The sequence below is a fragment of the Haliotis cracherodii genome, unplaced genomic scaffold (assembly GCF_022045235.1).
Source record: "Haliotis cracherodii isolate W230 unplaced genomic scaffold, xgHalCrac1.p SCAF_13, whole genome shotgun sequence".
NCBI classification, from domain to species: domain Eukaryota; kingdom Metazoa; phylum Mollusca; class Gastropoda; order Lepetellida; family Haliotidae; genus Haliotis; species Haliotis cracherodii.
In genome coordinates, this window is record NW_027266268.1 from 8,901,320 (window position 1) to 8,913,612 (window position 12,293).

General features: G+C 44.7%; 1 protein-coding gene across 2 annotated transcripts; it reads right to left on the bottom strand.

Annotated features, from left to right (window-relative positions):
* Nucleotides 1-441: 441 nt before the first annotated feature.
* Nucleotides 442-9,457, bottom strand: LOC139458848 (uncharacterized). 2 transcript variants are annotated; one of them, XM_071240277.1, is made up of 6 exons: nucleotides 9,253-9,457; nucleotides 4,621-4,939; nucleotides 3,532-3,741; nucleotides 2,183-2,283; nucleotides 1,498-1,641; nucleotides 442-561 (listed from the first exon to the last, which is right to left on the bottom strand). In XM_071240277.1, exons 2-6 carry the CDS (start codon nucleotides 4,928-4,930, stop codon nucleotides 508-510), a joined length of 819 nt encoding a protein of 272 aa, XP_071096378.1. In that variant the 5' UTR covers nucleotides 4,931-4,939; nucleotides 9,253-9,457; the 3' UTR covers nucleotides 442-507. The 2 variants fall into 2 exon arrangements, with proteins under 2 accessions (XP_071096378.1, XP_071096377.1); XM_071240276.1 differs by having other exon boundaries at nucleotides 9,211-9,457.
* Nucleotides 9,458-12,293: the final 2,836 nt, after the last annotated feature.

Here is a 12,293-nt window from a genome sequence, read left to right on the forward strand (position 1 = left end):
GCAGGTGACCAGTTCTAACCCGGAAACCCCACAGTGACAAGGTGAAGTGAATGTGCTGATCTTGTTCATCAAACACAGACTGACCATCTATTCTGTTAGGCTGGCGGGTCGAATGGAACCTGTGGGACGTCTTCGAAGCCACACAATTATCATTGAGCTAGTGAGTTGAGTTTAGTGCCGCTTCGAACAGTATTCTAGCTATATCACAATGTGTCAGCTTGATGTGGGAGAACAGGCCGAAGTGATGCAGGTCTGAGACGTTTAACACTTTACAGAAACCAATGAAAAAACGGCATGGCTCTGACAAACCTACAACCAAAATCAATGTGAAAAGAGATTCCAATCAACGATCACAGGTTTCTGGCACGTCTAAGGGAAGCAACTCCCCATGAAACAGTGAATATGGTATTTATACTTTTATTTACCACATTTTCATTACAATGAAGACTCTCGCATATAAGGCGACTATATATCAGCAGGCAGAGTTACCTTCCCTTTATACATAAGTTATTCCCCCTTCCTCCTGATCAAGGATACACCGTCGAATAGAGGCAACACAATCTGAAAAAAACAAGGAATATGTCATGCAGAAGTCTTACACAGGTTGAAAAAGGAATCATAAAATGATATACAACCGCAATCGTATGCTAAAGGCATGATGTTGGTCATGCAGTGATATACACAGACATGATAGTATGTGAAAATTCACACACACACGCACGCACGCATGCACGCACGCACGCACGCACGCACGCACGCACGCACGCACGTGTGGTTAAAGCGTTCGATAGTCACGCCGAAGACCCGGTTCGATTCCCGAAATGGGTACAAAGCGTGAAGCCATTTCTGGTGTCCCCCGCCGTGATATTGCTGGAACATTGCTAAAAGCGGCGTAAAACCATACTCACTCATTTACTCACTACTATTATCCGTATCAGCTCGCACACCGACCTACCACTACCCCAACAGCTCGCACACCGACCTACCACTACCCCAACAGCTCGCACACCGACCTACCACTACCCCAACAGCTCGCACACCGACCTACCACTACCCCAACAGCTCGCACACCGACCTACCACTACCCCAACAGCTCGCACACCGACCTACCACTACCCCAACAGCTCGCACACCGACCTATCACTACCCCAACAGCTCGCACACCGACCTACCACTACCCCAACAGCTCGCACACCGACCTACCACTACCCCAACAGCTGCACACCAACATGTAGCTACTCCTACACGCAACAGCTCGTACACCGACCTACTTCTACCCCAAACGGCTCGCGCCCAAACCTTCCCCTACCCCCAACAACTCGCACCCCAACTACCACTACCCTCAAGAGTCCCCACCACTATATCCAATTACACCAACTTCAACCCCACCAGTTGCCACAACCATCAGAAGCCCCCCACCATGACCCACCCCCATACCCACCACACACGCACGCACGCACGCACGCACGCACGCACGCACGCACATCTCCTTCCCACCTGCTCCACCCGGGAGTCTTCCATCACCGCCTTGTTGAACAAATCCACCGTGGAGCCGGGCTGGGTGTACGGGTAGCCATAGTACAAGCTGTTGTCCACCATCAACGTTCCACCCGCAGCCAGAAGGTCAAGGTCCAGCAGCTTCTGCAAGGTGACAAGTGCAAGAGTCCCGTGAGTTCTGGGGCAGGAACGGACTGCAGTACCGAATGAGTGAGTGGGTAAACGCCTTTGTATGCCGCAATTGGCAATATTAATATACTTCTTCATCGGGGATGGCTACACAACAGAGATCCAGGTATGAAGATGCTACACGACTGAGATTCAGGACCCTGTTCCACAAAGCGATCTCAGCGCAAAGATGGTCGTTATTGACATACTTTCATAGACCTACGATAGTAAGTCCGCTAAGATCGCTTTGTGGAACGGGGCCAAAGTCTTTTTGTTCTTCTTTGTTGTTTACCTCCACACTCAGCACTATTCCTGCTAAACGACGAGGGCCTGTAAATAATGGAATACAGACAATCCAGTCATCAATATTTGTAAGCAACAATCCACGCCGTCGGGGTACGATGACATGCATCAAACCACGTCACCGAGCCTGACCACCCGATACATTTAGTCGCCTCTTACGAGCAGCACTGTAGTGGACCTAGTGTGACCAGGAGATCCAGGTACGAGATCCTACCTTGAAGTACGCTGTGTAGTTGGGCTTGTCAGCGTCCAGGTACACGACGTCGAATGTCTGACCCTCCGCAGCCAGCTGGTCCAGGGAGTCTAGCGCTGGACCTACAGATGATGAGGAGCATAGGTACCAGAGATAGGGACGTGTTTATTATCACTGCCATCGTTAAATGGGGGCAGTCTGGTAGCCTAGTGGTTAAAGGTTCGCTCGTCACGCAAAAGACCCGGGTTCGAATCCCGACATGGGTACAATGTATGAAGCCCATTTCTGGTGTCCCCCGCCGTGATATTGCTGGAATATTGCTAAAAGAGGGGTTAACCAATCTCACTCACTCACTCACTCACTCACCATCGTTAAATGGTGAAGGATTAATTTGTGGTTAACAGTATTTCAGTTCGAAAACAGCGAGTCAGATTAATGTAGGAGTGAGGCAGGTCTTAGATGTTTATACCAGCTTGGTGAAACCTGCGAGCACGGATATGGTGCTGACAAACATGGACACATAATTCACAATCACACGTTTCTGACGGGTGGCAACTCTGCACAGCGAACTGCGGTGCCTCAGACGACTTGGGCATCCGTGATACCTCATAACGTCATCATAATAACGACCCCATGAGAGTCGATCATCAAGATGATGATGTCTGTCCTGTAGCTGAAGGTGATGCCAGCCCCAGTCATTGAACTAAAAACAACCACACAGGCGGTTCCGTGATGTGCTACCAAGCCGGTAGAGATGATGAGCATGGCTCCAAACACGATAGATCAGCTTGCTTGAGAAGGAGTGTGTGAGTGAGTATGGTTTAACGACGCTTTTAGCAATATTCAAACAATATCGTGCGGGGGACGCCATCAGCTTCACACATAGTACCCATGTGGGGAATCGAACCCGGATCATGGGCGTGACGAGCGAACGCTTTAACCACGAGGCTACCCCACCGCCCGGGCTTTCCTCCCACATTAAGCTGACACGCCGTGATATAACTGGAATACTGTTAAAAGCGGCGTTAAACACAACTAACTCACTCAAAGAAAAGGGAGTCCTGTCTTTGAGTAGCAAATATACATGTTGAGATGTTTACACTAGGTAGGATCAATGTACAATACAAAGAATAAAGAAGTTGTTATCCATAAACAAATTCACATCTTCATGGTTTTTTTTTCAAATTCCCCCTTCTTACTTTACACTTCAATGCAGGGCCGACACTATTGTGACAGATTGTATTCTACGTGCATTTATCATATTGACTGAGACAATTAAAGTATTTAGTCCTGATGACGCATAGTGCGATATTAAATACAGGACAAATATACTCTGGTGGAAACGACGACCATAATGACTTCATGCTTACCTTGACGAATGTCTATTCTCTTCCCGGGTGGCGTCTCATCGAACCACTTCCTGGCAATCTCAACTAAATATGGTTCGAACTCGCACGTGACAACAGAGCCATCTTCCGGAAGTGCCTCCGCCATCGCCATTGCAACATATCCGGTAAACATCCCGATCTCCAGAACTCTTTTAGCTTTTTGCATTCGGATCAAGAACTGAAGAATCTGCCCTTTGAAAGAAACCGATAATATGTGAGAGGTGAGGAGAGGTGAGTGGAGGTAGCACTCTGTGTGTGCGTGCGTGTTAAAGCTTGTACCAGTCCTGTCAAATGCCGATGTTATAGTGCTAGTCCATAGACAGCATGCTGCAGTTTAACATGAATCCCCCACTCAGACACAGTATACTGACTCCGAGCCGACCAGGCCATGTCTTATACCTTAATGCCGAGCGCCAGGCAGGGCGACAACAAGTACCATATTTTAACGTATTTTGATATGACGCGTCCAGGGGATTCAACCATCGACACACGTTCTATCTACTGAACCAAGGAGGCGGAGCTGTGTGAGAGATAATTGTTTTCAACAGATTAAACCTTTCAAACAATTTGCTCTCGTAAATGGAATCAAACGCCGTACACATGCATGCTCAGTCCGCCTTGTAATAAGCTAGCTGACCTAAATACGCCCACCGCATGTTCTTTGCAACTTAATGAAAACAAGCACCCTGCGTGGTTTATGCTTTTAGTGACGATATGAAAAGATGAACTTATCTTAATGAATTAATTCACTTCACCACAAACTCACACTGTGATAACGTCCATAATTGTTTTAGTGAGTGAGTGAAGTTTTACGCCGCCAGTCATATCACTGCAGGGAACACCAGATACGGGATTCACACAGTGTGTCCATACAGGGTGTCAAACCTGGGTCCTTCGCGAGACGAAAGAACGCTTTAGCCACAAGGCTACCGCTCTGCCCCCTTAGCTGAAGAGCGGCCAATGCCTGACCTAACCTCCATATCAATTACATGCCGCCATGATGTACCGGTTGCATTGCTGACTGAAGCTTGATAGAAAAAAAGAAAAACTCTTTGATTGACATTGAGATACCTTCTCCGGTGCCGCTCAGCCAAAGGGCACTGAACTCTGCTCCGACCTTGCCCTCTTTGTACAGCTGCTGCCACGGCATGGCGTAGGTCTTCTCGCAGATCATCCGGGCACCTGGCGAATCGGCATACGTCATCTCTCGACTGTATTCTTCACGGGTGTCTATCAGTTCCAGCGCTCTTCCTATCGTTGCCCTCACATCTGGGGGCGTGTCGGGGTTATCTGCCCTGGTATATAGCTGTTCCAGCAACTTACTCGCCGGGTCCAACGTCCGGACCTTGTTGATGAGTTTCAGAGAGCTTTGTGAGGTCATTACTCAAACCTGTATTAAGAAGTGAAGCTATAGTGTTTATACGGGAAGAACAGTCGATCCTCGATACAAAGTCAGTTCCCAATGTAATATACACGAACCCGCTCTTAAATTAAACCACGGAGTCTATATCCAGTTTGGTTATATATATCCCAGCTAACACACGACGTTGTCACAACGTTGTGATAAGGTTGTGGACTGGTAACGTTGTGATATTAGTTTCAACAATGCTATTATTACGTTGCTGTGGAACGTTATTTCAAAACGTAATAAAAACGTTGCACGTTTACGTTGAGAAAACGTTGTGCATCTGACATCCCACAACGTTGTAATAACACATAGGAAACGACTTATAACGACTTATCTCTGAACTTTAATTTCATTTACATATATGTCTAATAAAGCTGACATGAGTAAGATTAACTCCGCACCATTTGTTAGTAGCTGTGTAAAGAAAGTGTCACACGCAGTTATAGTCAAACATTTGGGCGCGGTTTTTTTTTGCGCGGGCGTGAGAGAAACCGTTGCTGTTCGTAAGGGAGAGTACTCGCGATCCATTCGTCACCACTCGCCCCTTTCCGTAACCTCCCGGAATAACACGAGTTGGTCACGAATGCTCGCGATCGACACAGCAGCGATTTTGTGGTGAGTAAAACTACTTTACAATTTCATCATGCCATTTAAACAATATTACCAGAAGTCTGAGTGAAAGCTGCTGTGCATCTCTTGATTTTGCTTACTCTATGTAATTATTTTTTATTGATAAATTGTTTTCATTCTCGTGCAATATGTCAGAGCGCATGAAACAAAATGGCGTCTTAAATGGTGAAGTTTTGTTATCAGTAACATCTGTTTAAATTTATTTAGGTCACACTATAACTTTTCCCACTTGCATAGTACGATAATCGCATGTGTAATTTATGCAACAGTCTCATTTCAATCGCTCCCGTCTTCCATGCGTGTGAATGCACGGAATGAACCTTTTCCCCACTGTGCTGTAGACGATAAATTCCTGTATGGTGTCTACATTTGTTGACCCTTATTTGTCAGTATATGTGCTGTCATCTCCCTCCTTCACGGACGGACCCGTGAAGATCCGGGGTAGAATAGGTCTTCAGCAACCCATGCTTGCCTTAAGAGGCGACTATGCTTGTCGTAAGAGGCGACTAACGGGATCGGGTGGTCAGACTCGCTGACTTGGTTGAAGCATGTCATTGTATCCAAATTGCGTGGATCGATTCTCATGATACCAATCACTGGATTGTCTGGTCCAGTCTCGATTATTTACAGAACGCCGTCATATAGCTGGAATACTGCTGCGTGCGGCGTTAAACAACAAACTAACAAAAAAACATTGGGTGATTAAGAATCTGCATCTTCTGTAGGTAAGGCTTTAAGCCACATTCATGTACATAAAGCGTCCATTAATATGCCAAGCATACTAGTCTACAGTCAAGGAGGTTTTTACATCATATGCCTTTAGCTCATGTGAAATACGTGAGTCACTATTTAGTAGTTAATATCACTTATGGCATAGCCCAATACTTCGGGAAGGTCATTTATGGAAAAGTAAAGATTAAGTATTTAGGAGGCGCATTTACCAAACGCTAAAATGATAAATTGTGTTATGATCAGTGCATTACGTGATCTGTGCCTTTCGTTATGTTTGTACTCCATGATGAAAGTCTTTGCGTTTCTTTTCAGAAACATTCGGCAACAGTCGATCCGACCACATGCATCGAAGAATAAATATTAACGTTAATTTTCGCTTTGCTTGTTATGTTTGTTAACTAGATAGAAAAAAACAATTACCTTGTTCGTTTGCAAATGATTTCAAATTATAAGTAAATTTACCATAGTGATCAACGATGTATAAAAGACCATTTTTGCAGAGCACATTTACTTCTGTTACACCGACAATGAGCAATATTGTATTCACATCGGTGTAATGCAAGCGTTTTCTGAGCACGTTGACAGAAACCCGGGATGTCACTGGTTACTTGCGCTTAAAAGTCGATGTTCAACTCACGAATTAGATCAGTTATTTCCAGATACATTCCGCAAGCTAGACATTCCCATTCTGAGTGAGTGAGTGAGGTTTTACGCCGATTTTAGCAATATTCTAGCAATATCACAGCGAGAGACACCAGAAATTGGCTTAACACATTGTATCAATTTGGGGAATCGAACCCGGGTCTTTTGCGTGACGAGCGAACGCTTTAACCATTAGACTATACCCTACCGCAACGAATGTTCCTAGGGACGTGATGTGTTGTTTTACTACGTTTACTACGTTTTCACAGCATCAATGGGACTCCACACGATATGTGTCGTATGGACATGACTTATTTCAGTATGTCAGCCTTCTAACACAACGTCAGCTGACAACGTTGTGACAACATTTATGGTAGTCCACAGGATAATGTTGTATGGAAGTAATATCATAACGTAGACACAACGTAAAAATACGTTTCCACAGCGTAAAATACAACGTTACCACAACGTAAAAATACAACGTTACCACAACGTCAAATACAACGTTACCACAACGTAAAAATACAACGTTCCCACAACGTAAAAATACAACGTTACCACAACGTCAAATACAACGTTACCACAACGTAAAAATACATCGTTACCAAAACGTAAAAATACAACGTTCCCACAACGTAAAAATACAACGTTACCACAACGTAAAATACAACGTTACCACAACGTAATTACAACGTTCCCATAACGCTACAACAACGTGAAAGCGACGTAACGTAACATAACTGATGATAAATATACAAGGAATTCGCAGTAACAGGAAGGTGAGTTCGAGACAACCGAGTATTCGACACATTCAAGTTCTACACAACGGGATTCGACTATATGTAAACTATTACACTGAGCAGTTTCTCCCGCTTTGAATTTAATGGATAACTGTATACCACTAACCACTTGACTATATTCCATTATATTGCTTCTACAAACGTCATAATTGAGGCAACTACAATTATATGCTAGTCAAAAGCGAGTTTAATAATATGATGCAGCAGCTTAGCAGATGAATAAATTACAAATAATTACACGATAATCTAGAGAGCAATGTGGCAACCGATAGGAGAGAATTACCATGAGGAAACATGTCGTTTGTTCAAGAGAACGAGTGAGTGAGTGGGTTGCAGGTCGTTTTTAGCAATATTCCACCATTATCACGGCAGGGGACACCAGAAAAGTTAGGAATCGAACCCGGGCCTTCGGAGTGACGAACGAACGTTTTAACCACTGAGCTGCCCCACCGTCTCTCATTTATTTAAGTAAAACATAATGTAGCTATGTCAATACCTGCAGGTTTGTTTGTTTGATTGTTTGTTTGTCTCAGACGTTTACCACTTCGGTGAAACCCACGAGTACAGGTATGGTGCTGACAAACCTAGAAACATAATCTAGGCGAACCGGGATTCAAAACCCGATCATAGGTTAATGACATGCCCAAGGGACGCAACTCCGCACGGCAAAGTGCGGCGCCTTGGACGACTCTGCCTCCCGTCCCAACCGTGCTCCCCATTGAAAATGAGGGTTATATCAGTTCGAATTTTCTTCTTACGTCTCCTTCTCACGCTTGATTTGACCCAACACATTTCTAAATATCAACTTTCTTTAGATGAATGTGGAAACGAAACGTTTGAAACCCCGTCGCTTACACTGTCGGTTCCAAAAGAATTTTCTAGCATCAAATACTGCATAACACCCGCAAATCTTTCAACATGGTTATCTCCGAAATTATTTCCAAGTGGACTTTAGAATGAAATAGTGACAGGCTATGACACACATGCAAATGGCCTTTACGGATTCTGTGACGCGGATGTGAAAACTTTGTGCTCGGAAATCCGTGCTTGTTTCAACATGTCCAAAAAACCTACATCCAATTTTACACTTTGTGATATTCTGCTACTTTGAGAGATATCGCGTACAAAGACGCTCAGTAACAACAGAAATAGTGTTGTGTGGTCAAACGGGGGAAAAGTTGTCAGAGTGAGATCTGCTTGACTAACACGGTATCTGGCACAACAGCGCAACAACAAAAACGCGTCAATGCGATGTTATTTTACGACTGCTTCAGACAACACGCCATATTCACGTGACACCTCTCATTATCATGATCATCTGGGTTTACATAACCCAATATTGTCGTGGGGGATAAAAAGCCGACTGTCAGCAACCAACCGACGGTTGTGTACCATGGGAGAGCGGACATCACGTCTAAAGAAAAGAGAAACAAACAATTTAACTCTCACTTGGTGATTTCAGACGCTCTCCGGTCCCCGTTGTCAACTGACCTGGTTACTGACCTCTGAACCCTGACCCGAAAGAGTTGCGACGATCCTTAAGAGTTGTTGTATCGGTCTCTGGAGACGATTGTGGTATCGTCGCGGTATGGAATAAGTTAGGGAGAGTTCAAAGGAGGAATGTTGATGTTGTTTTTTCGGCTCTCTGGCCTGTCCGGTGATGTTATTGAACGCGCGTGCCAGTGCAGCAAGACCCGTGCTTGTGTGACAGCTAAAAGAAGGTGTAGAGGGAGATAACTCCTGACAGCATGCCGAGCTAGCTTTCCATGGGCCCTCGGGCTAACATCTAGACCCTGAAATGAACATATCTTACAAAAAAGAACAGTTGTTAAATTATCTTAATAAAAATATAATAAAAAGGAGCCCAGATACTCTCTTCGTTTTCAGATACTGTTGTAATTCTAGACTTGCCAAACAGTATAGACTTGCATTGGCTGTATTGGACATATTTGTATTAGGGACTGTATGACAGACATAGGCCCTACTACTACTACTACTACTACTACTACTACTACTACTACTACTACTACTACTACTACTTCTACTACTACTAACTACTACTACTACTACTACTACTACTACTACTACTACTACTTCTTTCCCTCGCTATAAGGTATATAAGCTATTGGTATAATATCTAATTAAGTTTACAGTATTTAACGTGCAGGTCAATTAATAGCCTATCACCAATGTAATACGGTATAAGGACGCCAGTCATTTATCCGAGCAACTGTGTTCTCATTATTTACAAAATCAAGAATTTATTATTTAAACTAATAATCATTGCCTAGACACTTGTGCAATTCTAGTCAATTAACAATCTTAACGTTTGTATTTTATTTATTGTTCAAACAAAAGAAATGACACATTTAACCAAACAAAGAATACCACAATGAAAACAGTAAAATATAGAAAGTGCAATATCTTTGGCACGCTCGTTAAAAGGAAACTAAATTCCAATACTTACTAAAAAAAATTGATTTTTAAAAAAAACAATCGAACATAAAACGATGAAAAAATAATACTATGTTCATGACTTTCGAGGACAACGAAGATGAATCTTTAACAAGGGATAACAGAGACTGGCTCCAGTCTAGGAGTGCACGTGCAGGATCTGCCGATATCCCTGTACGCCCTGCACCCAGTAACCTCGCAGCGTCATTATCGCTAAGACCAGATGAGATGTCCCTTACCCTGAATATATTTGCATTCGCTTCACGATCACCTCTTTACTGTGCTTCGCATATCTGGCTCAAATAGCGCGGATGTTTACCTTGTGACGTGAGATGGCTGCGTATTGATACAGTTGTTAGTGGCCACGTGATGAGGTTATTTCAGGCAAATGCGGAGTTTGTAGAATATGCAACCTTTGGCAAGTTCATGTGCAGTAACATGTAAGGCTCTGTGGATAAACCTCACACACTCAAGTGACTTGCTGGATGGAGTTATTGCATAGAGTTGCTGGATGGAGTTGCTGGATAGAGTTGCTGGATGGAGTTGCTGGATGGAGTTATTGCATAGAGTTGCTGGATGAGGGTGCTAGATAGAGTTGCTGGATAGAGTTGAGGGATAGAGTTGCTGGATGAAGTTGCTGGGTAGAGTTACTGGATAGAGTTGCTGGATGGAGTTGCTGGATAGAGTTTCTGGATACAGTTGCTGGATGGAGTTGCTAGATGGAGTTGCTGGAATGAGTTACTGGATAGAGTTGCCAGATAGAGTTGCTGGATGGAGTTGCTGGATAGAGTTGCTGGATAGAGTTGTTGGATGGAGTTGCTGGATACAGTTGATTGATGGAGTTGCTAGATGGATATGCCGGATAGAGTTGCTGGATGGAGTTGCTGGATAGAGTTGCTGGATGGAGTTGCCAGATTGATATGCTGGATAGAGTTGCTGGATGGAGTTGCTGGATAGCGTTGCTTGATAGAGTTGCTGGATGGAGTTGCTGGATAGAGTTGCTGGATACAGTTGCTGGATGGAGTTGCTAGATGGATATGCTGGATACAGTTGCTGGATAGAGTTGCTAGATGGATATGCTGGATTGAGTTGCTGGATGGAGTTGTTGGATGGAGTTGCTGGATTGAGTTATTGCATAGAGTTGCTGGATGAGGGTGCTGGATAGAGTTGCTGGATGGAGTTGCTGGATATAGTTGAGGGATAGAGTTGCTGGATGAAGTTGCTGGGTAGAGTTACTGGATAGAGTTGCCGGATAGAGTTGCTGGATCGAGTTGCTGGATAGAGTTGCTGGATAGAGTTGCTGGATAGAGTTGTTGGATAGCGTTGCTGGATAGAGTTGCTGGATGGAGTTGCTGGATAGAGTTGCTGGATGGAGTTATTGCATAGAGTTGCTGGATATAGTTGCTGGATGAGGTTGCTGGATGGAGTTGCTGGATGGAGTTGCTGGATAGAGTTGAGGGATAGAGTTGCTGGATAGAGTCGCTGGATAGAGTTGTTGGATGGAGTTGCTGGATACAGTTGCTGGATGGAGTTGCTAGATGGAGTTGCTGGATGGAGTTGCTGGATAGAGTTGCTAGATGGATATGCTGGATTGAGTTGCTGGATGGAGTTGCTGGATGGATTTGCTGGATACAGTTGCTGGATACAGTTGCTGGATGGAGTAGCTAGATGATATGCTGGATAGAGTTGCTGGGCGGCATTGAACCCTTGGGAAGTGTTGTGAGGAATTCAGTCAGTTCAATGCTCTCTGATTAATTACTTTTAGTACGCCCGCTCTGTAGGTACACCCCTAACAACCGACGACCCACTACAGTAGTACCCCGCTCTGTAGGTACACCCTGCCACGACCGACGCCCCACTACAGTAGTACCCCGCTTTGTAAGTACACCCTTCCACAACCGACGCCCCACTACAGTAGTACCCCGCTCTGTAGGTACACCCTGCCACGACCGACGCCCCACTACAGTAGTACCCCGCTCTGTAGGTACACCCTGCCACGACCGACGCCCCACTACAGTAGTACCCTGCTCTGTAGGTACACCCTGCCACGACCGACGCCCCACTACAGTAGTACCCCG

Excerpts from the sequence above, each read along its gene's own strand:
- LOC139458848 (XM_071240277.1), bottom strand. The coding sequence starts at position 4,930 with ATGACCTCACAAAGCTCTCTGAAACTCATCAACAAGGTCCGGACGTTG. Across the intron at positions 3,742-4,620 it reads GCTGAGCGGCACCGGAGAAG|GGCAGATTCTTCAGTTCTTG; the intron begins GTATCTCAATGT and ends TTTCTTTCAAAG. Across the intron at positions 1,642-2,182 it reads ACTACACAGCGTACTTCAAG|AAGCTGCTGGACCTTGACCT; the intron begins GTAGGATCTCGT and ends GTCACCTTGCAG.